The 27,201-nt window shown below is 44.4% G+C and overlaps 1 protein-coding gene across 2 annotated transcripts in view; it reads left to right on the forward strand.

Moving 5' to 3' along the window:
* LOC115113816 (cytohesin-3-like) overlaps nucleotides 1–27,201 on the forward strand; it is a 54,232-nt gene that overhangs the window by 21,974 nt on the left and 5,057 nt on the right. For both annotated transcript variants that reach the window (XM_065012644.1, XM_065012645.1), the window contains exons 4-9: nucleotides 507–573; nucleotides 1,083–1,201; nucleotides 10,391–10,471; nucleotides 10,638–10,750; nucleotides 21,872–22,020; nucleotides 22,103–22,214. In XM_065012644.1, the coding sequence (XP_064868716.1) occupies nucleotides 507–573; nucleotides 1,083–1,201; nucleotides 10,391–10,471; nucleotides 10,638–10,750; nucleotides 21,872–22,020; nucleotides 22,103–22,214 (641 nt within the window). The remainder of the gene's footprint in view (nucleotides 1–506; nucleotides 574–1,082; nucleotides 1,202–10,390; nucleotides 10,472–10,637; nucleotides 10,751–21,871; nucleotides 22,021–22,102; nucleotides 22,215–27,201) is intronic.

Here is a 27,201-nt window from a genome sequence, read left to right on the forward strand (position 1 = left end):
TCATGCTACCACTAGAGTGAAAGCACCGCCAGCATTCAAAACTGGCCAAAACATCAGCCAGGAATCATAGGAAGTGAGATGTGGTCTGTGGTTACCACCTGCAGAACCACTCCTTTATTGGGGGTGTCTTGCTAATTGCCTATAATTTCCACCTGTTGTCTATTCCATTTGCACAACAGCATGTGAAATGTATTGTCAATCAGTGTTGCTTCCTAAGTGGACAGTTTGATTTCACAGAACTGTGATTGACTTGGAGTTACATTGTGTTGTTTAAGTGTTCCCTTTATTTTTTTGAGCAGTGTATTTTATAATGTCATCTATCAGCCTGCTCAGTTTCCTATCATTAGTTGATTCAATCTGGCTCAATGTATACAGCACTAATGGGTCTGTCTGAACAGCTGAAGGTTGAAACGGTACCTTTTGACATGTAAAGTTGCTGTTTTTTTAAGTTGGTTGGTTGTAATAGAAGGTTATTCATGGATTTTCTTCCATGTCATGTCTCACAGCAAAATGATACAGAGGAACAAACAGATTGCCATGGGGAGGAAGAAATTCAACATGGATCCTAAGAAGGTATTTTCAGGTTGAAATGTTTATGACCAGAGCCTCAGGGTTCAGGGATGGCCACATTATTTCAGCTCTGGGATAGCTTTTGGCGGGGTTGTGTCCAGTAATGTACCCCAGTGATATAAAAGCTATGTTTCCGTTTGTACGTATGGCCCAGGCTTCTTTGGTGTCCTCTTTTATTTCAGTCCTGGAATGGCTTTTGTGGGTGTTGTCTAGTAATTGGGGCGGCAGGGTAGCCTAGTGGTTAGAGCGTTGGGTTAGTAACCGGAAGGTTGCAAGTTCAAATCCCCGAGCTGACAAGGTACATCTGTCGTTCTGCCCCTGAACAGGCAGTTAACCCACTGTTCCTAGGCCGTCATTGAAAATAAGAATTTGTTCTTAACTGACTTGCCTAGTTAAATAAAGGTAAAAATAAAAATTATTTTTAAATTGACCCCTGTCATATACTCTGATAGAATCATTCACCAATGATTGAGATAAACAGTCCACTGTCTGTCATCCATCTTGTGTTCCAGGGGATCCAGTTTCTCCTGGAAAACAACCTTCTGCAGCACACCCCAGAAGACATCTCTCAGTTCCTATACAAGGGTGAGGGCCTGAACAAGACTGTCATCGGAGATTACTTAGGGGAGCGGTAAGCCATCCCATCTACATTGGTTTGTGCAATTATTCACCCCCTTGGCATTTTTCCTATTATGTTGCCTCACAACCTGGAATTAAAATAGATTTTTGGGGGGGGGGCTGTATCATTTGATTTACACAACATGCCACACAAAATATTTTTTTATTGTGAAACAAACAAGGAATAAAAACAAAAAAACAGAATTTGAGCGTGCATAACTATCCCCCCCTCAAAGTCAATACTTTGCAGAGCCAACTTTTGCAGCAATTACAGCTGCAAGTCTCTTGGGGTATGTCTCTAAGCTTGGCACATCTAGTCTCTGGGATTTTTGCCCTTTCTTCAAGGAAAAACTGCTCCAGCTCCTTCAAGTTGGATGGGTTCTGCTGGTGTACAGCAATCTTTAAGTCATAGCACAGATTCTCAATTGGATTGAGGTCTGGGCTTTGACTAGGCCATTCCAAGACATTTAAATGTTTTCCCTTAGACCACTCGAGCGTTGCTTTAGCAGTATGCTTAGGGTCATTGTCCTGAAGGAAGGTGAACCTCTGTCCCAGTCTCAAATCTCTGGAAGACTGAAACAGGTTTCCCTCAAGAATTTCCCTGTATTTAGCACCATCCATCATTCCTTCCATTCTGACCAGTTTCTCCAGTCCCTGCTGATGAAAAATATCCCCACAGCATGATGCTGTCACCACCATGCTTCACTGTGGGGATGGTGTTCTCAGGGTGATGAGGTGTTAGGTTTGCACCAGACATAGTGTTTTCCTTGATGGCCAAGAAGCTCAATTTTTAGTCTCATCTGACCAGAGTACCTTCTTCCATATGTTTGGGGGAGTCTCCCACATGCCTTTTGACGAACACTAAATGTGTTTGTTTCTTTAAGCAATGGCTTTTTTTGTGGCCACTCTTCCGTAAAGCCCAGCTCTGTGGAGTGTATGGCTTAAAGTGGTCCTATGGACAGATACTCCAATCTCTGCTGTGGCGCTTTGCAGCTCCTTCAGGGTCATCTTTAGTCTCTTTGTTGCCTCTCTGATTAATGCCCTCCTTGCCTGGCCTGTGAGTTTTGGTGGGCGGCCCTCTCTTGGAAGGTTTGTTGTGGTGCCGTATTCTTTACATTTTTGAATAATGGATTTAATGGTGCTCCGTGGGATGTCGAAAGTTTTGGATATTTCTTTTATAACCCAACCCTGATCTGTACTTCACAACTTTGTCCTTGACCTGTTTGGAGAGCTCCTTGGTCTTCATAGTGCCCCTTGCTTAGTGGTGTTACAGACTCTGGAACAGGTGTGTGTGTGTGTATATATACTGAGATCATGTGACTTATGTGGCACTTAGATTGCACACAGGTGGACTGTTTTTTTGAACTAATTATGTGACTTCTGAAGGTAATTGGTTGCACCAGATCTTATTTTGGGGCTTCATAGAAAAGGGGGTGAATACATACGCACGCACCACTTTTCAGTTTTTATTTTTTTACAACAGTAATTTATTTTCATTTCATCAATTTGAACTATTTTGTGTATGTCCATTTACATGAAATCCAAATAAGGCAACAAAATAGGAAAAACACAAGGGGGTGAATACTTTTGCAAGGCTCTGTATCTGCCTAGTAGAGATACTGTTTTCCCTCCCTGTCATACTTATAAACCCGTGCTGCAGATTTATGTCCACCTCTTGATTAGGCCATTCGTTCCCTGATTCTGAGGACATCTCCACGGGTTATTATGGTCTGGATTTATTGATGAAAGTGGCCACCTGGTTCCCTCAGAATACAAATCACCTTAGTAACGATTTGTCGTGGGTGTCTCGCCACCCCACTTTGAACACCTGACTAGCCATAAAAAAATAAGTTCTCATTTGCAACTGAGACCTGGCCAAGATAAAGCATAGCAGTGTGAACAGACAACAACAGAGTTACACATGGAGTAAACAATAAACAAGTCAATCACATAGTAGGGGAAAAAAATAATCTATATACTGTACATTGTGTAAAAAAGGCATGAGGAGGTAGGCAATAAATAGGCCATAGGAGCGAATAATTACAATTTAGCAGATTAATACGAGTGATAAATGATCAGATGAACATATGCAGGTAGAGATACTGGTGTGCAAAAGAGCAGAAAAGTCAATAAAATAAAAAACAGTATGGGGATGAGGTAGGTAAATTGGGTGGGCTATACACCGATGGACTATGTACAGCTGCAGCGATCGGTTAGCTGCTCCGATAGCAGATGTTTAAAGTTGGTGAGGGAGATAAAAGTCTCCAACTTCAGAGATTTTTGCAATTAGTTCCAGTTGCAGGCAGCAGAGAACTGGAAGGAAAGGCGGCCAAATTAGGTTTTGGCTTTCGGGATGATCAGTGAGATACACCTGCTGGAGCGCATGCTACGGGTGGGTGTTGCCATCGTGACCAGTGAACTGAGATAAGGCTGAGCTTTACCTAGCATAGACTTGTAGATGACCTGGAGCCAGTGGGTCTGGCGACGAACATGTAGCGAGGGCCAGCTGACTAGAGCATACAGGTCACAGTGGTGGGTGGTATAAGGTGCTTTAGTAACAAAACGGATGGCACTGTGATAGTGGCGGTTATGATATCGTTTAGTACCTTGAGCGTGGCTGAGGTGCACCCTTGACCGGCTCGGAAACCGGATTGCACAGCGGAGAAGGTACGGTGGGATTCGAGATGGTCAGTGATCGGTTTGTTGACTTGGCTTTTGGAGACCTTAGATAGGCAGGGCAGGATGGATATAGGTCTGTAACAGTTTGGGTCCTGGGTCTCCCCCTTTGAAGAGGGGGATGACCGCGGCAGCTTTCCAATCCTTGGGGATCTCAGATGATACGAAGGAGAGGTTGAACAGGCTGGTAATAGGGGTTGAACAGGCTGGTAATAGGGGTTGAACAGGCTGGTAATAGGGGTTGAACAGGCTGGTAATAGGGGTTGAACAGGCTGGTAATAGGGGTTGAACAGGCTGGTAATAGGGGTTGAACAGGCTGGTAATAGGGGTTGAACATGCTGGTAATAGGGGTTGAACAGGCTGGTAATAGGGGTTGAACAGGCTGGTAATAGGGGTTGAACAGGCTGGTAATAGGGGTTGAACAGGCTGGTAATAGGGGTTGAACAGGCTGGTAATAGGGGTTGAACAGGCTGGTAATAGGGGTTGAACAGGCTGGTAATAGGGGTTGAACAGGCTGGTAATAGGGGTTGAACAGGCTGGTAATAGGGGTAGCGACAATGGCGGCGGACAGTTTCAGAAATAGAGGGTCCAGATTGTCAAGCCCAGCTGATTTGTATGGGTCCAGGTTTTGCAGCTCTTTCAGAACATCTGCTATCTGGATTTGGGTAAAGGAGAAGCTGGGGAGGCGTGGGCGAGTAGCTGCGGGGGGGCGGAGCTGTTGGCCGAGGTTGGTGTAGCCAGGAGGAAGGCATGGCCAGCCGTTGAGAAATGCTTGTTGAAGTTTTCGATTATCACGGATTTATCGGTGGTGACCGTGTTACCTAGCCTCAGTGCAGTGGGCAGCTGGGAGGAGGTGCTCTTGTTCTCCATGGACTTTACAGTGTCCCAGAACTTTTTGGAGTTAGAGCTACAGGATGCAAATTTCTGCTTGAAAAAGCTGGCCTTTGCTTTCCTGACTGACTGTGTGTATTGGTTCCTGACTTCCCTGAACAGTTGCATATCGTGGGGACTATTCGATGCTATAGCAGTCCGCCACAAGATATTTCTGTGCTGGTCGAGGGCAGTCAGGTCTGGAGTGAACCAAGTGCTATATCTGTTCTTAGTTCTGCATTTTCTGAACGGAGCATGCTTGTCTAAGATGGTGAGGAAGTTACTTTTAAAGAATGACCAGGCATCCTCAACTGACGGGATGAGGTCAATATCCGTCCAGGATACCCGGGCCAGGTCGACGCAGAAGTGTTTTAGGGAGCGTTTGACAGTTATGAGGGGTGGTCGTTTGACCGCGGACCCGTAACGGATACAGGCAATGAGGCAGTGATTGCTGAGATCCTGATTGAAGACAGCAGAGGTGTATTTGGAGGGCAAGTTGGTCAGGATAATGTCAATTAGGGTGCCCATGTTTACAGATTTAGGGTTGTACCTGGTGGGTTCCTTGATGATTTGTGTGAGATTGAGGGCATCTAGCTTAGATTGTAGGACTGCTGGGGTGTTAAGCATATCCCAGTTTAGGTCACCTAACTGAACAAACTCTGAAGCTAGATGGGGGCGATCAATTCACAGATGGTGTCCAGGGCACAGCTGGGTCAGTAGCAGGCAGCAACAGTGAGAGACTTATTTCTGGAGAGATTCATTTTTAAAATTAGAAGTTCGAACTGTTTGGGCATAGACCTGGAAAGTATGACAGAACTTTGCAGGCTATCTCTGCAGTAGATTGCAACTCCTCCCCATTTGGCAGTTCTTGACGGAAAGTGTTATAGTTGGGTATGGAAATCTCAGAATTTTTGGTGGCCTTCCTAAGCCAGGATTCAGACACGGCAAGGACATCAGGGTTGGCAGAGTGTGCTAAAGCAGTGAGTAAAACAAACTTAGGGAGGAGGCTTCTGATGTTGACATGCATGAAACCAAGGCTTTTTCGATCACAGAAGTCAACAAATGAGGGTGCCTGGGGACATGCAGTGCCTGGGTTTACCTCCACATCACCCGAGGAACAGAGGAGGAGTAGGATGAGGGTGATGGAGTTGGTCCCCCCTTTGCTGCTATAACAGCCTCCACTCTTCTTGGAAGGCTTTCCACTAGATGTTGGAACATTGCAGTGGGGACTTGTGATCATTCAGCCACGAGAATTAGTTAGGTGAGGCACTGATGTTAGGCGATTAGGCCTGGCTCGCAGTCGACGTTCCAATTCATCCCAAAGGTGTTCGATGGGGTTGAGGTTAGAGCTTTTTGCAGGACAGTCAAGTTCTTCCACACTGATCTCGACAAACCATTTTTACATGGACCTCGCTTTGTGCACGAGGGCATTTTCTTGCTGTAGTGTTAAGGTTTCCCTATCACTGGAACTAAGGGGCCTAGCCCGAATCAGGAAAAATAGCCCCAAAACGTTATTCCTCCTCCACCAAACTTTACAGTTTGCATTGTGCATTCGGGCATGTAGCATTCTCCTTGCATCCGCCAAACCCAGATTTGTCCGTTGGACTGCTAGATGGGAATGCGTGTTTCATCACTTCAGAGAACAGGTTTCCACTGCTCCAGAGTCCAATGGCTGTGAGCTTTACACCACTCCAGCCGACACTTGGCATTGTGCATAGTGCTTTCATGAAGCTCACGACGAACAGTTCTTGTGCTTACGTTGCTTCCAGAGGCAGTTTGGAACTCTGTAGTGAGTGCTGCAACTGAGGACAGGCTATTTTTATGCGCTACGCGCTTCAGCACTCGGCAGTCCCATTCTGTGAGCTTGTGTGGCTTACCACTTTGCGGCTGAGCCGTTGTTTCTCCTAGACGTTTCCACTTCACAGCACTTACAGTTGGCTGGGGCAGCTCTAGTAGGGCAGAAATTTGACCAACTGACTTATTGGAAAGGTGGCATGTTGAAAGTCACTGAGCTCTTCAGTAAGGCCATTCTACTGACAATGTTTGTCTATGGAAATTGCATGGCTGTGTGTTCGATTTTATACACCTGTCAGCAACGGGTGTGGCTGAAATAGCCCGAATCCACTAATTTGAAGGGGTGTCCACATTGTCTGTCTGTCACATTGTAATTACAGATGTGTGTGCGAGATAAACCCTTATGGAAGGTAACTGATTTTCAGGTTTTGCACATGTAAAAACATGTGGTTTTGGAACATTTCACATGTAATGGTATTTCATATGTGATCACATAATTTATCACGTGGATTAATGGTGATTCCCTGAACAGTGGATAGGATGTCACCGGAACATCACAAAATAGTCGCAGTATTGTGTGTAGATTGAGGGGGGGAAAACAATTCTAATCCATTGTAGAATAAGGCTGTAATGTAACAATGTGGAAAATATCAAGAGGTCTGAATAATTTCCGAATGCCCTGTATTTGACACACTTTACCATATGATTACACTGTATGTTTATTTATACAGTAACTATTATTCAACATGTCGTCACCTGGGATTTGAACCCACAACCTCTTGGTTCATGGCATTCCGATCTTCCTGCTATGCCACAATGTCTGTGTTGACTGATTTTTCACCTGTATTCCTACACTTTGGACATCAAAGTAAATCTGTGTTGTTGAAAATACTCTGAAGAAAAACTATATTTGTCATAGTGATACAGGAGTATCATTAATCCAGAATTATTAATCCCACCAACATTAGACAACTATACAGGAAAACCCTCAAAGTTATGTTGAGAGAATAATCAGATTAACTGATAACTAAAATAGCAGTCAGATGGCACTCTGCTGCTCAGTGTAGAGATGTACTATAGGTCATGAAGGGGACTTCTGAGAATGCTACAGACTTTGTGGTGCAACAGAAAGATTAGCATACCCCAAATCCCAGGTGGGGTAATATTGAAATTCATAATGTCATTAATTAAACTTTTTTAATTTTTTACACAGCATTCCACTTCCCTTAACCCCCATTTCATTTCTTCCCTTACAAAAAAAACACATGACAATGCTAATTAAATATAATCATATGTATTAAATTTAGTTTCACATGTGAGGACAATAACATGTTTTCACCTCACATTGAAGAATTGAAGATTCACATGTGAAATTGGATTTTCACACGTGAACATCGGACTCTGTTTTACATGTGAGTTAACGTTTTCACGTGTAGTTTCACATTATCACATGTTGCTTTTGCATGTTGTCATGTGAAACACATGTGAATTTCAAATGTTTTTCTGTCTTGAATGACACAATCAGATGGGGTCTTTGATCAATGTTTTAGTAATCTTGTCCTGATTTCCACACTTTTCTTAACTCCTGTTGATACAATACAAGTTTAGATTTTCTCAGATGAATGTTTTAAGTGAGATATTGACAAAATTCTGTAGTACATCAATAATACAACTGTTTTTATTAGTATGATTGGTTCTTTAGAAGATATTCTGTTTGGTTGCCTTCTTGAGTGATTTTATTTATTTATATATATACACTGCTCAAAAAAATAAAGGGAACACTAAAATAACACATCCTAGATCTGAATGAATGAAATATTCTTATTAAATACTTTTTTCTTTACATAGTTGAATGTGCTGACAACAAAATCACAAAAAAATGATCAATGGAAATCAAATTTATCAACCCATGGAGGTCTGGATTTGGAGTCACACTCAAAATTAAAGTGGAAAACTACAGGCTGATCCAACTTTGATGTAATGTCCTTAAAACAAGTCAAAATGAGGCTCGGTAGTGTGTGTGGCCTCCACGTGCCTGTATGACCTCCCTACAATGCCTGGGCATGCTCCTGATGAGGTGGCGGATGGTCTCCTGAGGGATCTCCTCCCAGACCTGGGCTAAAGCATCCGCCAACTCCTGGACAGTCTGTGGTGCAACGTGGCGTTGGTGGATGGAGCGAGACATGATGTCCCAGATGTGCTCAATTGGATTCAGGTCTGGGGAACGGGCGGGCCAGTCCATAGCATCAATGCCTTCCTCTTGCAGGAACTGCTGACACACTCCAGCCACATGAGGTCTAGCATTGTCTTGCATTAGGAGGAACCCAGGGCCAACCGCACCAGCATATGGTCTCACAAGGGGTCTGAGGATCTCATCTCGGTACCTAATGGCAGTCAGGCTACCGGCTACCTCTGGCGAGCACATGGAGGGCTGTGCGGCCCCCCCAAAAAATGCCACCCCACACCATGACTGACCCACTGCCAAACCGGTCATGCTGGAGTATGTTGCAGGCAGCAGAACGTTCTCCACGGCGTCTCCAGACTCTGTCACTTCTGTCAGATGTGCTCAGTGTGAACCTGCTTTCATCTGTGAAGAGCACGGGGCGCCAGTGGCAAATTTGCCAATCTTGGTGTTCTCTGGCAAATGCCAAACGTCCTTCACGGTGTTGGGCTGTAAGCACAACCCCCACCTGTGGACGTCGGGCCCTCATACCTCCCTCATGGAGTCTGTTTCTGACCGTTTGAGCAGACACATGCACATTTGTGGCCTGCTGGAGGTCATTTTGCAGTGCTCCTCCTGCTCCTCCTTGCACAAAGGCGGAGGTAGCGGTCCTGCTGCTGGGTTGTTGCCCTCCTACGGCCTCCTCCCTGTCTCCTGGTAGCACCTCCATGCTCTGGACACTACGCTGACAGACACAGCAAACCTTCTTGCCACAGCTCGCATTGATGTGCCATCCTGGATGAGCTGCACTACCTGAGCCACTTGTGTGGGTTGTAGACTCCGTCTCATGCTACCACTAGAGTGAAAGCACCGCCAGCATTCAAAAGTGACCAAAACATCAGCCAGGAAGCATAGGAACTGAAGTGGTCTGTGGTTGCCACCTGCAGAACCACTCATTTATTGGGGGTGTCTTGCTAATTGCCTATAATTTCCACCTGTTGTCTATTCCATTTGCACAACAGCATGTAAAATGTATTGTCAATCAGTGTTGCTTCCTAAGTGGACAGTTTGATTTCACAGAAGTGTGATTGACTTGGAGTTACATTGTGTTGTTTAAGTGTTCCCTTTATTTTTTTGAGCAGTGTATAACACAATGAGTGTTCAAGCTCGAACATTCAAATGGATGTTACATAAACAACATCAGAGAACCACAGGCCACATAGCTTCAAAGGTGATGTTGACTTTCTTTCAAACTCCCCTTTGGAGCTGCAACAAATCTTTCGCACAGAAGGCTCCTGTGTCTGGATTCTGTGTCTTGTTTTTTCATCAATCAAATGCACCCTGGACCATGCCAGCTCCTCGAGGTATTGGGATCCATTTCAGTAGGCCAGCTCCTCGAGGTATTGGGATCCATTTCAGTAGGCCAGCTATTAGATTCCAGACTCTTGCAGCGCTGCTTTGTATGTCAATGAAGGCAGACATATGTCTGGAATTCAAAGGAAAAAGCATCTGCTTGGACAAAAGAACATTCACAGTGGAAATATTGTTTTCCCCTTCTGGGCTCAACCTGTGTGTGCAACTATTCCATCTCTTCTCCAGGACACTTTATATTCCCTTGATAATATTCCCATTCCTTGCTCTGGAAAAATGCCTTGAGGAAAAAGCAGTTCCTGATGGGATTACATGTCCTTGTGTCCCCAGAGATGAGTTTAACCTCGATGTACTACAGGCGTTCGTAGAGCTTCATGAGTTTGCTGACCTCAACCTCGTCCAGGCCTTAAGGTGAGCTATGTGTTTCTCTCATCTAACAGGGAACAAACTGCACAAAACTGGCATTATAAGGAAATGGAGACGTTTGTTCTTCTATATGGGACACACACAATACTGATATTGAAAATTGTGTTCAATGAGGTGCTAAGTGTCAATGTTTCTGCTCTGTCTGTTGCAGGCAGTTCCTGTGGAGTTTTCGTCTACCTGGTGAGGCTCAGAAAATTGACCGGATGATGGAGGCGTTTGCCTCGCGGTACTGCGGCTGTAACCCTGGGGTGTTCCAGTCAACAGGTCTGATTCTCAGCATTCAACACTGTCTACCTTCCAAATGGTACTTTTGACCAGGGCCCATAGTCGTATACTATATAGGGAATAGGGTGCCATTTGGGACTTACAGATAGTTCATATGTGTTTTAATGTAGCAGCGTTTTGACTGCTGTGGGTCTATGACACCCTCAGCCTTGTTATTCAATTATCACTAATGAATACTTCCTGATATTGATTGGAGACCATTGCCATCTGTCCTGGGTCAAAAGTTCACATGGGGACTGAACAACAAGTATTTAGCCACCAGAACATCCGTCCAGGCGGCCATGTAAGCAGAAAGATGTATGAAATACACCAGCATTGGATGAGACTACTGTAGCGCTGTTAAAGAACCTAGTCATCAACATTATTAGATTTACAATATCTGTATTCATTCGCGGAGGGTGTGTGTGTGTGTGTGTGTGGAGGGGGAGTGGGTGTGTGTGTAAATAGCAGGAACCTGGTTACTGAGATTTACTGCCCAAAACCACTACCTTTCCCTGGGATAACTGCGAGAAACCGGTAAATTATAATAAATTATTTATATGAACAGTATGGCTTGAATTAGAACCGTTCAATTATAGCCTATGCAATGTCTAAATCTGACTTCTCTACAGCCTCTGCATGATGAATCAATGCTCAGGGTGGGGACAGACCCATCTCAGTATGGAGCACAGTTCACCATGCATGTAGAGCTATCATCTCATCATGGTCACTTTTTTTCTTGTGACATGAAGGCCTACATTTGTTGCAGCATAGCCTATGCTACAGTAATATAAAGACCCAATGCGCATCTAATTTACCCATCTCCATCTGGCTTTTTTTATTGCCTCTGCAGAGTTTAAAAAACAACAACCTATCGCTTGAATATTGTTGCTTTAAAGTGGTGCATGTGTGAGCAGTCTCTCTCTCTCTCACCATCAACTCTAGATTTCCTAGCCTACCTTTTCAGGTAATACATTCAATGCCGTATTAGCCTTATTACGGTGCCTTGCAAAAGTATTCATCCCCCTTGGCATTTGTCCTATTTTGTTGCATTACAACCTGTAATTTAAGTGGATGTTTATTTGGATTTCATGTAATGGACACACACAAAATAGTCCAAATTGTTGAAGTGAAATGAAAAATAAATTATTTAAAAAATAAATTAAAAAAACTGAAAAGTGGTGCGTGCGTATGTATTCACCCCCTTTTGCTATGACGCCCCTAAATAAGATCTGGTGCAACCAATTACCTTCAGATGTCACATAGTTAGTTATATTGCACACAGGTGGACTTTATTTAAGTGTCACATGATCTCAGTGTATATATACACATCTGTTCTGAAAGGCCCCAGAGTCTGCAACACCACTAAGCAAGGGGCACCACCATGAAGACCAAGGAGCTCTCCAAACAGGTCAGGGACAAAGTTGTGGAGAAGTACAGATCAGGGTTGGGTTATAAAAAGAAAATATCAGAAACTTTGAACATCCCACAGAGCACCATTTAAATACATTATTTAAAAAAAAAATGGAAATAATATGGCACCACAACAAACCTGCCAAGAGAGGGCCGCCCACCAAAACTCACGGACCAGGCAAGGAGGGCATTAATCAGAGGCAGCAAAGAGACCAAAGTTGACTGAAGGAGCTGCAAAGCTCCCCAGCGGAGATTGGAGTATCTGTCCATAGAACCACTTTAAGCCGTACACTCCACAGACCTGGGCTTTACGGAAGAGTGGCCACAAAAAAAAGCCATTGCTTAAAGAAAAAAAATAAGCAAACACGTTTGGTGTTCGCCAAAAGGCATGTGGGAGACTCCCCCAAACATATGAAATTAGGTACTCTGGTCAGATGAGACTATAATTGAGCTTTTTGGCCATCAAGGAAAATGCTATGTCTGGCGTAAACCCAACACCTCTCATCACCCCGAACACCCATCCCCACAGTGAAGCATGTTGGCGGCAGCATTATGCTGTGAGGATGTTTTTCATTAGCAGGGACTGGGGAAACTGGTCAGAATGATGGATGGTGCTAAATACAGGGAAATTCTTAAGGGAAACCTGTTTCAGTCTTCCAGAGATTTGAGACTGGGACAGAGGTTCACCTTCCTTCAGGACAATGAGTCTAAGCATACTGCTAATGCAACACTCGAGTGGTTTAAGGGATACCATTGAAATGTCTTGGAATGGCCTAGTCAAAGCCCAGACCTCAATCCAATTGAGAATCTGTGCTATGACTTAAAGATTGCTGTACACCAGCGGACCCCATCCAACTTGAAGGCGCTGGAGAGGTTTTGCCTTGAAAAAAGGGCAAAAATCCCAGTGGCTAGATGTGCCAAGCATATAGAGAAATAACCCAAGAGACTTGCAGCTGTAATGGCTGCAAAAGGTTGCTCTACAAAGTATTGACTTGGGGGAGTGACTATTTACGCACGCTCAAGTTTTCCATTTTTTTTGTCTTGTTTGTTTCACAATAAATATTTTGCATCTTCAAAGTGGTTGGCATGTTGTGTAAATGAAATGATATACAAACCCCCCAAAATCTATTTTAATTCCAGGTTGTAAGGCAACAAAATAGGAAAAATGCCAACGGGGTGAATACTTTCGCAAGCCACTGTATGCATAACACATAATTAATTAGCCAAATATAAGTTTCTAACCTCTGTCTCTTGCGCAATACACAGGCACCTGTGCTCTGCTGGCCGCTCTTTAGACTAGAATAGCTAGCTGGACATTCTATTTTTTTTTGCATTTCTTATACCAATAGACTTGGAAGAGGGACGCAAGCTCCTTTTTTTCTGATTGTTAAGTGCAGCAGCCAATAACTCATGCACTTATGTTAGTCATTAACTTGTTTTTCAACCACCCCACAAATGTTTTAACAAACTATAGTTTTGGCAAGTCTGTTAGGACATCTACTTTGTGCATGACACAAGTAATTTTTTCCAACAATTGTTTACAGACAGATTATTTCACTTCTATAATTCACTGTATCACAATTCCAGTGGGTCAGAAGTTTAGATACACTAAGTTGACTGTGCCTTTTTAACAGCTTGGAAAATTCCAGAAAATTATGTCATGGCTTTAGAAGCTTCTGATGGGCTAATTGACCTTATTTGAGTCAATTGGAGGTGTACCTGTGGATGTATTTCAAGGCCTACCTTCAAACGCAGCACCTCTTTGCTTGACATCATGGGAAAATAGAAAGAAATCAGCCAAGACCTCAGAAATAAAATGGTAGACCTCCACAAGTCTGGTTCACAATCTCAGCAAAAAAAGAAAAGTCCCTTTTTCAGGACCCTGTCTTTGAAAGACAATTTGTAAAAATCCAAGTAACTTCACAGATCTTCATTGTAAAGGGTTTGAACACTGTTTCCCATGCTTGTTCAGTGAACCATAAACAATTAATGAACATCCACCTGTGTGGTGGAATAGTGGCATGGTTAACTCTTCCACCAAGGCATCTGCAAGTTCCCAGACATTTCTGGGGGAATGGCCCTAGCCCTCGCTGACCATGGCAGAACACTGACATTCCTGTCTTGCAGGAAATCACGCACAGAACGAGCAGTATGGCTGGTGGCATTGTCATGCTGGAGTGTCATGTCAGGATGAGCCTGCAGGAAGGGTACCACATGAGGGAGGTTGTCTTCCCTGTAACGCACAGCGTTGAGATTGCCTGCAATGACAACAAGCTCAGTCCGATGATGCTGTGACACACCGCCCCAGACCATGACGGACCCTCCACCTCCAAATCGATCCCGCTCCAGAGTACAGGCCTCGGTGTAACGCTCATTCCTTTGACAATAAACGCAAATCCGACTCCTGGTGAGACAAAACTGCGACTTGTCAGTGAAGAGCACAGAGAAGAGTCTTGTCCACGGTCCAGCGATGGTGGGTTTGTTGCTGGTGATGTCTGGTGAGGACATGCCTCACAACAACCTACAAGCCCTAAGTCCAGCCTCTCTCAGCCTATTTCCAGGCAGTCTGAGCATTGATGGAGGGATTGTGCGTTCCTGGTATTACCCAGGCAGTTGTTGTTGCCATCCTGTACCTGTCCCGCAGGTGTGATGTTCGGATGTATCGATCCTGTGCAGGTGTTGTTACACGTGGTCTGCCACTGTGAGGATGATCAGCTGTCCGTCCTGTCACCCTGTAACGCTGTCTTGGGCGTCTCACAATACGGACATTGCAATTTATTTCCCTGGCCACAGCTGCAGTCTTCATGCCTCCTTGCAGCATGCCTAAGGCATGTTCACGCAGATGAGCAGGGACCCTGGGCAGCTATCTTTTGGTGTTTTCCAGAGTCCGTAGAAAGGCCTCTTTATTGCCCTTACTGTGACTTTAATTGCCGACCATCTGTAAGCTGTTAGTGTCTTAAAGACCGTTCCACAGGTGCATGTTCATTAATTGTTTATGGTTCATTATGGTTCATTGAATAGGCATAGGAAACTGTGTTTAAACCCTTAACAATGAAGATCTGTGAAGTTATTTAGATTATCTTTGGAAGACCGGGTCCTAAAAAAGGGGAGTTTCTTTTTTTTGCTGAGTTTATATGCATCAGTCTAATAATTATACAAATGGGCACTATTATATTTCAAAATTGAAATCAAATCCGCTAGCCTATAATTGTAACTTTGTAGGCCGCATGTGCTGCACCAAAATCACGTTCTCTTCTGCTTTATCATGATTGGAATTGATGTGTGTAATTCCAGTCCATATAATACAGTTCACACTCAAAGATTAGCCAACTGGAGGTAGTTTAATTTATTTACGCAACAGGGCATATAGTTAGCTATATCTATGGGTTTTTGTTTTTCTGTCGTGCGTAATGTGCAGTGGCCTATATCATATATGTATTGGATAATGGCACAATCATTTGGGCTTGGACTCATTAAATGTTGTTAATGTAGGGCTCCTCAGCCTGAGGTAGTATCAGGTTTGTTAATGTAGGGCTCCTCAGCCTGAGGTAGTATCAGGTTTGTTAATGTAGGGTTCCTCAGCCTGAGGCAGTATCAGGTTTGTTAATGTAGGGCTCCTCAGCCTGAGGCAGTATCAGGTTTGTTAATGTAGGGCTCCTCAGCCTGAGGCAGTATCAGGTTTGTTAACGTAGGGCTCCTCAGCCTGAGGTAGTATCAGGTTTGTTAATGTAGGGCTCCTCAGCCTGAGGTAGTATCAGGTTTGTTAATGTAGGGCTCCTCAGCCTGAGGTAGTATCAGGTTTGTTAATGTAGGGCTCCTCAGCCTGAGGTAGTATCAGGTTTGTTAATGTAGGGCTCCTCAGCCTGAGGTAGTATCAGGTTTGTTAATGTAGGGCTCCTCAGCCTGAGGTAGTATCAGGTTTGTTAATGTAGGGCTCCTCAGCCTGAGGTAGTATCAGGTTTGTTAATGTAGGGTTCCTCAGCCTGAGGTAGTATCAGAATACAAATAGTCCGGGTAGCCATTTGATTACCTGTTCAGGAGTCTTATGGCTTGGGGGTAAAAGCTGTTGAGAAGCCTTTTTGTCCTAGACTTCGCACTCCGGTACCGCTTGCCTTGCGGAAGTAGAGAGAACAGTCTATGACTGGGGTGGCTGGGGTCAATTTTTAGGGCCTTCCTCTGACTACGCCTGGTGTAGAGGTCCTGGATGGCAGGCAGCTTAGCCCCTGTGATGTACTACCCTCTGTAGTGCCTTGCGGTCGGAGGCTGAGCAATTGCCGTACCAAGCAGTGATGCAACCAGTCAAGATGCTCTCGATGTTGCAGCTGTAGAAACTTTTGAGGATCTCAGGACCCATGCCAAATCGTTTTAGTTTCCTGAGGGGGAAGAGGCTTTGTCGTGCCCTCTTCACGACTGACTTGGTGAGTTTGGACCATTCTAGTTTGTTGTTGATGTGGACACCAAGGAACTTGAAGCTCTCAACCTGCTCCACTACAGCCCCGTCGATGAGAATGGGGGCGTGCTCGGTCCTCCACAATGTTTCTAGTAAATCATAAGAACCAAAGTTTGAACGGCCCCAACCTGTTCCAAACACATTGGGAGTAGAACGAAAAAACAGGCTAATTTATAACTTTTATAATCTAAGCACATAGAAAATGACCAAGGCTTCTGTAATGAGTGGCACACACATGAACTGCTGCCCGACCTCTCTCACAAAGGGACAGAAGAGCCATATCTACATCCTGTTTCCTGACAGCTGGTGCACTCTTAAAGTGGCAGCGCACGGTGAAGGCGCCGTGCAGGATTTCGACACACAACTTCTCATCCCCAAACAATCTGGAATTATTTATGATAAAGAGCCAGAGAAAGGATATTATTTCCACAATAGGTAGTAAATAGTTTTATAGTTAATTTTCTATGCTAGTCATGGGTTCATTCAGAGAGGGGCTGGACTGTGCCGTTTATCTGTACTCTGTTCACAATGGACACATCTCTGAACAGACAGTCTGTCATGTACAGAGCAGAACAACAGTACCAGAACCCATAGTACACCGATTTTGGCCTTTACTACTATAGCCCATAGAAACACATTGAATAACACATTCAAGTAGCAAAACACAGTAAAAAAATAATAAGAAAAAAGTTTTTCAAGTGTTTGTCCTAAATCTAGGAGACAAGAAAGCTCATGAAATATATATTTATTTTTATACATATTTAACCCTTTTATGGGGTAAAAACTACCTTCATACTTTTAAAAAACCAGTACCGGTTACCTTCAGACGAGTCCCGTGACACTTGTGGGGGGGTCTTAGAGAAAAAAATCTTGAGCTAAAATGTACAGATTTTCATGGGGATTATTTAAAAAAAAAATTACGGTGTGTCAATTGACTCTATGGGGATATATTACTTAAAGATATCGAGTCTCTACTAGTAGTAACAGTAGACTACTCCCTGCTGGGTCACCAGGTTGATCTACTGTAGTAGTGAGTCTCTACTAGTAGTAACAGTAGACTACTCCCTGCTGGGTCACCAGGTTGATCTACTGTAGTAGTGAGTCTCTACTAGTAGTAACAGTAGACTACTCCCTGCTGGGTCACCAGGTTGATCTACTGTATTGAGTCTCTACTAGTAGTAACAGTAGACTACTCCCTGCTGGGTCACCAGGTTGATCTACTGTAGTAGTGAGTCTCTACTAGTAGTAACAGTAGACTACTCCCTGCTGGGTCACCAGGTTGATTTACTGTAGTAGTGAGTCTCTACTAGTAGTAACAGTAGACTACTCCCTGCTGGGTCACCAGGTTGATCTACTGTATTAGGTCTCTACTAGTAGTAACAGTAGACTACTCCCTGCTGGGTCACCAGGTTGATCTACTGTATTAGGTCTCTACTAGTAGTAACAGTAGACTACTCCCTGCTGGGCCACCAGGTTGATCTACTGTAGTGAGTCTCTACTAGTAGTAACAGTAGACTACTCCCTGCTGGGTCACCAGGTTGATCTACTGTAGTGAGTCTCTACTAGTAGTAACAGTAGACTACTCCCTGCTGGGTCACCAGGTTGATCTACTGTATTGAGTCTCTACTAGTAGTAACAGTAGACTACTCCCTGCTGGGCCACCAGGTTGATCTACTGTGGTAGTGAGTCTCTACTAGTAGTAACAGTTGACTACTCCCTGCTGGGTTACCAGGTTGATCTACTGTGGTAGTGAGTCTCTACTAGTAGTAACAGTTGACTACTCCCTGCTGGGTCACCAGGTTGATCTACTGTGGGCCACCAGGGTAGTGAGTCTCTACTAGTAGTAACAGTTGACTACTCCCTGCTGGGTCACCAGGTTGATCTACTGTAGTGAGTCTCTACTAGTAGTAACAGTAGACTACTCCCTGCTGGGCCACCAGGTTGATCTACTGTATTGAGTCTCTAACAGTAGACTAGTAACAGGTTGATCTAGACTACTAGTAGTAACCCTGCTGGGCCACCAGGTTGATCTACTGTAGTGAGTCTCTACTAGTAGTAACAGTAGACTACTCCCTGCTGGGTCACCAGGTTGATCTACTGTAGTGAGTCTCTACTAGTAGTAACAGTAGACTACTCCCTGCTGGGTCACCAGGTTGATCTACTGTAGTGAGTCTCTACTAGTAGTAACAGTAGACTACTCCCTGCTGGGTCACCAGGTTGATCTACTGTAGTGAGTCTCTACTAGTAGTAACAGTAGACTACTCCCTGCTGGGTCACCAGGTTGATCTACTGTATTAGGTCTCTACTAGTAGTAACAGTAGACTACTCCCTGCTGGGCCACCAGGTTGATCTACTGTAGTGAGTCTCTACTAGTAGTAACAGTAGACATTTACATTTACATTTAAGTCATTTAGCAGACGCTCTTATCCAGAGCGACTTACAAATTGGTGCTTTCACCTTATGACATCCAATGTCTACTGTTACTACTAGTAGTAGACTACTCCCTGCTGGGTCACCAGGTTGATCTACTGTAGTGAGTCTCTACTAGTAGTAACAGTAGACTACTCCCTGCTGGGTCACCAGGTTGATCTACTGTATTGAGTCTCTACTAGTAGTAACAGTAGACTACTCCCTGCTGGGCCACCAGGTTGATCTACTGTGGTAGTGAGTCTCTACTAGTAGTAACAGTTGACTACTCCCTGCTGGGTTACCAGGTTGATCTACTGTGGTAGTGAGTCTCTACTAGTAGTAACAGTTGACTACTCCCTGCTGGGTCACCAGGTTGATCTACTGTGGTAGTGAGTCTCTACTAGTAGTAACAGTTGACTACTCCCTGCTGGGTCACCAGGTTGATCTACTGTAGTGAGTCTCTACTAGTAGTAACAGTAGACTACTCCCTGCTGGGCCACCAGGTTGATCTACTGTATTGAGTCTCTACTAGTAGTAACAGTTGACTACTCCCTGCGGGGCCACCAGGTTGATCTACTGTATTGAGTCTCTACTAGTAGTAACAGTAGACTACTCCCTGCTGGGCCACCAGGTTGATCTACTGTAGTGAGTCTCTACTAGTAGTAACAGTAGACTACTCCCTGCTGGGTCACCAGGTTGATCTACTGTAGTGAGTCTCTACTAGTAGTAACAGTAGACTACTCCCTGCTGGGTCACCAGGTTGATCTACTGTAGTGAGTCTCTACTAGTAGTAACAGTAGACTACTCCCTGCTGGGTCACCAGGTTGATCTACTGTAGTGAGTCTCTACTAGTAGTAACAGTAGACTACTCCCTGCTGGGTCACCAGGTTGATCTACTGTATTAGGTCTCTACTAGTAGTAACAGTAGACTACTCCCTGCTGGGCCACCAGGTTGATCTACTGTAGTGAGTCTCTACTAGTAGTAACAGTAGACTACTCCCTGCTGGGTCACCAGGTTGATCTACTGTAGTGAGTCTCTACTAGTAGTAACAGTAGACTACTCCCTGCTGGGCCACCAGGTTGATCTACTGTGGTAGTGAGTCTCTACTAGTAGTAACAGTTGACTACTCCCTGCTGGGTTACCAGGTTGATCTACTGTGGTAGTGAGTCTCTACTAGTAGTAACAGTTGACTACTCCCTGCTGGGTCACCAGGTTGATCTACTGTGGTAGTGAGTCTCTACTAGTAGTAACAGTTGACTACTCCCTGCTGGGTCACCAGGTTGATCTACTGTCACCAGGTTGATCTACTGTAGTGAGTCTCTACTAGTAGTAACAGTAGACTACTCCCTGCTGGGCCACCAGGTTGATCTACTGTATTGAGTCTCTACTAGTAGTAACAGTTGACTACTCCCTGCTGGGTCACCAGGTTGGGCCACCAGGTTGATCTACTGTATTGAGTCTCTACTAGTAGTAACAGTAGTAGACTACTCCCTGCTGGGTCACCAGGTTGATCTACTGTAGTGAGTCTCTACTAGTAGTAACAGTAGACTACTCCCTGCTGGGTCACCAGGTTGATCTACTGTAGTGAGTCTCTACTAGTAGTAACAGTAGACTACTCCCTGCTGGGTCACCAGGTTGATCTACTGTAGTGAGTCTCTACTAGTAGTAACAGTAGACTACTCCCTGCTGGGTCACCAGGTTGATCTACTGTAGTGAGTCTCTACTAGTAGTAACAGTAGACTACTCCCTGCTGGGTCACCAGGTTGATCTACTGTAGTGAGTCTCTACTAGTAGTAACAGTAGACTACTCCCTGCTGGGTCACCAGGTTGATCTACTGTATTAGGTCTCTACTAGTAGTAACAGTAGACTACTCCCTGCTGGGCCACCAGGTTGATCTACTGTAGTGAGTCTCTACTAGTAGTAACAGTAGACTACTCCCTGCTGGGTCACCAGGTTGATCTACTGTAGTGAGTCTCTACTAGTAGTAACAGTAGACTACTCCCTGCTGGGCCACCAGGTTGATCTACTGTGGTAGTGAGTCTCTACTAGTAGTAACAGTTGACTACTCCCTGCTGGGTTACCAGGTTGATCTACTGTGGTAGTGAGTCTCTACTAGTAGTAACAGTTGACTACTCCCTGCTGGGTCACCAGGTTGATCTACTGTGGTAGTGAGTCTCTACTAGTAGTAACAGTTGACTACTCCCTGCTGGGTCACCAGGTTGATCTACTGTAGTGAGTCTCTACTAGTAGTAACAGTAGACTACTCCCTGCTGGGCCACCAGGTTGATCTACTGTATTGAGTCTCTACTAGTAGTAACAGTTGACTACTCCCTGCGGGGCCACCAGGTTGATCTACTGTATTGAGTCTCTACTAGTAGTAACAGTAGACTACTCCCTGCTGGGCCACCAGGTTGATCTACTGTAGTGAGTCTCTACTAGTAGTAACAGTAGACTACTCCCTGCTGGGTCACCAGGTTGATCTACTGTAGTGAGTCTCTACTAGTAGTAACAGTAGACTACTCCCTGCTGGGTCACCAGGTTGATCTACTGTAGTGAGTCTCTACTAGTAGTAACAGTAGACTACTCCCTGCTGGGTCACCAGGTTGATCTACTGTCGTGAGTCTCTACTAGTAGTAGTGTCATGCATGCAGGGGGGCAGAGGAGAAGAAAAGTTGTTTATTGTTATTAGATCAATATTCAGATATAATTGATATTAACCACAAAATTCTTCCCAAAACTCATGAATTGACTAGTGTCTGGCGTCCTTGGTTAACCTCAGTGAAAGGCAGAGAGATGTCTGAGGTGTGTATCAGTACTAAATATTCATTACTTCTCTCCCTCCTGTAGACACCTGTTATGTGCTGTCGTTTGCCATCATTATGTTGAACACCAGCCTGCACAACCCCAATGTCAGAGACAAGCCCTCTGTAGAGAGATTCATCTCCATGAACAGAGGTATCAATGAGGGAGGAGACCTGCCAGAGGAACTACTCAGGGTGAGAGTGTGCGTGTGTTTGCGTGCGTGTGTAGAGCAAATGTTTTTTCCATTACTCAACCTTTTTGTATTCTATTTGACAGAATTTATTTGACAGCATAAAAAATGAGCCCTTCAAAATCCCAGAGGACGATGGCAACGATCTGACACATACATTCTTCAACCCTGACAGAGAAGGATGGCTACTGAAACTAGGTGAGTGACGACCAAAGAATCCACATCTTGGTTCACCAACATAACTCCAAGTATTCTATATCCTATCCTTTTTCACTAAATTTTTGTGCAGATGGCTATGATCTAATGTTAGCAATGTGAAAAACAACTCCTATTATTTCTGCACTACTGTCTCAACCTGTCTTTTCTCTCTAACTCCAAGCATGGTCTGTGTGATTCAGCTGCTTCTCTCTCTGTCCTTGGTTTTTGCCCTTACTGTTAAATGTGCCCTCTTGTTTTTTCACTCACCCCCTTTTGACTTGTCACCTTTCTGTTCTGTGACTGGCTGTTTCTTCTTCCTCTGCACTAGGAGGTAGGTACCTCTCCTCGATCCCAGTAGAAGTTGCCCCTAACTACTGATACAAGGTCAAATATATTGGTTAAGGTTAGGATTGAGGGTGGACGTAAACTGATCCTAGATCTGTGGTTAGGGACAACATCTCTCCCAACCTTCCCTCCCTCAACCCATGCTAACATGTAGACCAAGCGGTTAATCTTCTTAGTCAACAGATGTATTCGCTGCTAGCTGGTTAGTCTGTTTGTTTTTCCAGCCCATGTGACCTGACCAGGAAAAACTCAGGGCCCTAGTTATTATAGCATCGAGCTTAAATAAGGCCCAAGGAAGGGGTGCATTTATTTAATTTTGGTCATGGGTTTGCACTTGGAGAATGTGTTCTGTATGCTACAGTATGTGCTGATCTTGTGGTGTTCTGAGTTCTTCCTGCTGCTGCCCTCCAGGCTGCCCTGCTGCCAGGCCTGCTGCTGCCCTCCATGCCTCAACCACATCCAGGCCTCAAACCTGCTGCTGCTGCCTCCAGGCCTCAAACACATATGCTGCTGCTGCCCTCCAGGCCTCAAACACATATGCTGCTGCTGCCCTCCAGGCCTCAAACACATATGCTGCTGCTGCCCTCCAGGCCTCAAACACATACTGCTGCTGCTGCCCTCCAGGCCTGATACGCATCCTGCTGCTTCCTACTTCCTCCTATCTGGGTGCGTCTCAAATGGCCTCCTATATAGTGCACTACTGGTGAAAATAGTGCACTATATTGTAGAGAACAGAGTGCCATTTGGGATGAAACCTCTATCTATCTATTGGGATCCCCCTCTTTCCATCCCACCGGCTGCGCTTGCCAGATAATTTTAGTTTGTTTTCCACTCAGAGTTGCATGCATTACATCTGTATGCTCATTTTAGCATCATTTTAGAAGGAGCTGCCTGTTAGCCAACTTGGTTTTTATGATGTAGTTAAATGGGTCATTACTGCAGCCTGTCAGGTAGTTAAATGGGTCATTACTGCAGCCTGTCAGGTAGTTAAATGGGTCATTACTGCAGCCTGTCAGGTAGTTAAATGGGTCATTACTGCAGCCTGTCAGGTAGTTACATGGGTCATTTACTGCAGCCTGTCAGGTAGTTAAATGGGTCATTACTGCAGCCTGTCAGGTAGTTAAATGGGTCATTTACTGCAGCCTGTCAGGTAGTTACATGGGTCATTTACTGCAGCCTGTCAGGTAGTTACATGGGTCATTACTGCAGCCTGTCAGGTAGTTAAATGGGTCATTTACTGCAGCCTGTCAGGTAGTTAAATGGGTCATTACTGCAGCCTGTCAGGTAGTTACATGGGTCATTTACTGCAGCCTGTCAGGTAGTTAAATGGGTCATTACTGCAGCCTGTCAGGTAGTTAAATGGGTCATTTACTGCAGCCTGTCAGGTAGTTACAGTGCCTTCGGAAAGTGTTCAGACCCCTTGAATTTTTTCACATTTTGTTAGGTTATTATTATAAAATTGATTGTTTTTTTTTCGCTCATTAATAATGACAAAGCAAAACCAGGTTGTTTTAGAAATTTGTGCTAATTCATAAATGTGTAAACTGATATTACATTTACATAATTATTCAGATCCTTTACTCAGTACTTTGTTGAAGTACCTCTGGCAGCAATTACAGCCTCAAGTCTTCTTGGGTATGACGCTACAAGCTTGACACACCTGTATTTGGGGAATTTCTCCCATTCTTCTCTGCAGTCCTGTCAGGTTGGATGGGGAGCGTCGCTGCACAGCTATTTTCAGGTCTCTCCAGAGATGTTCGATCAGGTTTAAGTCCGGGCTCTGGCTGGGCCATTCAAGGACAATGAGACTTGTCCTGAAGGCACTCCTGCATGGTCTTGGCTGTGTGCTTAGGGTTGTTGTCCTGTTGGTGGAAGCTGAACCTTCACCCCAGTCTAAGGACCTGAGCGCTCAGGTTTTCATCAAGGATCTTTCTGTACTTTTGCTCTGTTCATATTTCCCTCAATCCTGTCTAGTCTCCCAGTCCCTGCTGCTGAAAAACATCCCCATAGCATGATGCTGCCACCACCATGCTTCACCGTAGGGATGGTGCCAGGTTTCCTACATGCGTGACGCTTGGCATTCAGGCCAAAGAGTTCAATCTTGGTTTCATCAGACCAGAGATTCTTGTTTCTCATGGCCTGAGAGTCTTTAGGTGCCTTTTGGCAAACTCCAAGCTGGCTGTCATGTGCCTTTTCCTGAGGAGTGTCTTCAGTCTGGCCACTCTACCATAAAGGCCTGATTGGCGGAGTGCTACAGAGATGGTTGTCCTTCTGGAAGGTTCTCCCATCTCCACAGAGGAACTCTAGAGCTCTGTCAGAGTGACCATCGGGTTCTTCACCTCCCTGACCAAGGCCCTTCTACCCCGATTGCTCAGTTTGGCCGGGCGGCCAGCTCTAGGAAGAGTTGATGGTTCCAAACTTCTTGCATTTAAGAATGACGAGGCCACTGTGTTCTTGGGGACCTTTAATGCTGCAGAAATGTTTTGGTATCCTTCCCCAGATCTGTGCCTTGACACAATCCCGTCTCGGAACGCCACAGACAATTCCTTCGACCTCATGACTTGGTTTTTGCTCTGACATGCACTGGCAACTGTAGCACCTTATATAGACAGGTGTTTGCCTTTCCAAATCATGTCCAATCAATTGAATTTACTACAGGTGGACTCCAATCAAGTTGTAGAAACATCTCAAGGATGATCAATGGAAACAGGATGCACCTGAGCTCAATTTCGAGTCTCATAGCGAAGAGTCTGAAATACTTATGTAAATAAATTACCAAATTTTCTTAACCTGTTTTCGCTTTGTCATTATGAGGTATTTTGTGTTAATGTCTTAATCTAATTAGGATAAGGCTGTAACATAAAATGTGGGAAAAGTCAATGGGTCTGAATACTTACCAAAGGTACTGTATATACAGTACCAGTCAAAAGTTGACACACCTACTCATTCAAGGGTTTTTCTTTATTTTTACTATTTTCTACATTGTAGAATAATAGTGAAAACAATGAAATAACACATGGAATCATGTAACTAAAGAATTGTTCAATCTAAAATATATTTAGATTTGTTTAATGTAGCCACCCTTTGCCTTGCCTTGACATCTTTGCACACTCAACCAGCTTCATGAGGAATGCTTTTCCAACAGTTTGGAAGGAGTTCCCACATGCTGAGCACTTGTTGGTTGCTTTATCTTCAGTCTGCAGTCCAATTCAACCCAATTTGAGATGGTTTAGGATGATGTCGGGTGATTGTGGAGGCCAGGTCATCTGATGCAGCACTCCATCACTCTCCTTCTTGGTCAAATAGCCCTTACACAACCTGGAGGTGTTTTTGTGGTCATTGGCCTGTTGAAAAATAAATGATGGTCCCACTAAGCGCAAACCCGAAGGGATGGTGTATCTCTGCAGAATGCTGTGGTAGTCATGCTGGTTAAGTGTGCCTTGAATTCTAAATAAATCACAGACCGTGTCACCAGCAAAGCACTATCACACCACCACCTCCATACTTCACAGTTGGAACCATACATGTGGAGATCATCCGTTCACCTACTCTGCATTTCAAAGACACGTCGGTTGGAACCAAAAATCTCAAATTTGGACTCATCAGACCAAAGGACAGATTCCCACCGGTCTAATGTCCATTGCTCGTGTTTCTTGGCCCTGATCTACCCCCTAAAGTATAGTAATACAATAGTAATCATAATAATATTACTTACAATTACATGGATTATTGACTGCTTGCATCATTTTGGTTTAATTAACAAACTCATAATCCTTCATCTGGACAACTGTAGAGAATTATCTGCATTTATCTGCTGACAAAGGCTTGACTCAAGTAGAGAAGAGTTAATGCTAACTCCATATCGTGAGGAGATATTCTTCCTGAAAAAAATGCAGCGTCTGAGAATTGTATTTTGCTACTCATTCTGTTCCTCACACTCCCTGGTTGGTCGGACAGACTGGCTTCCCGGTACAGAGAGATTTGGCCAAGTGAAAAGAACTGAGTTCAGACTATGATGAATGCTTCCATGAAGTGTATCCACATCCCCATTTTGTATTGATTGTTTGTATTTGAACAGGAATTTAAACAAGGAAACTCATTGCAGTAAACTCACTTAGTGTTACAGAAATGCAGAATGAGTAATTGTTCCTCTCTTTTCACTTTATATCTGCAAAATAATGAAATAAAATGAAGATGTATCACTTTTAAGAGGCAAATGTCTTTATTATGCAGTGGGCTGGGTATACAGTGATGTCAGTCTGAATGCATTGCCACCCCTGACCAATGAACCATATGCTCCCCAGCTCCGGCCTCATTTCTGGGATTTCTCCCCAAATTGAACCCACATTTTGACTGTTTTCACAAGCAATACCTGCACTGCTTTGGGACCTCTAGGGAGGCTGAGGGGCGGGAGGGGGGATATTGGGCCCCTGATTAAATCAGCCTAATGGACAGACTGCCAATCAGATAGGAAGAGTACCCTAAGGTCTGAGGGCTGGGCTATAGGCTAGTCTGTCTGTCTCAACATTGAGTCTCAAAGGAAATTTTCATAATTACTGTTGCAGTTTGCACTAAAATGAGTCTATGAGAAAGGCTTTGCTGGTTGCTGAAAGGTTGACATTAAGCAGCCTCCATCTAAAGC

Source organism: Oncorhynchus nerka, linkage group LG28 (genome assembly GCF_034236695.1).
Source record: "Oncorhynchus nerka isolate Pitt River linkage group LG28, Oner_Uvic_2.0, whole genome shotgun sequence".
In the NCBI taxonomy this organism is placed as follows: Eukaryota; Metazoa; Chordata; class Actinopteri; order Salmoniformes; family Salmonidae; genus Oncorhynchus; species Oncorhynchus nerka.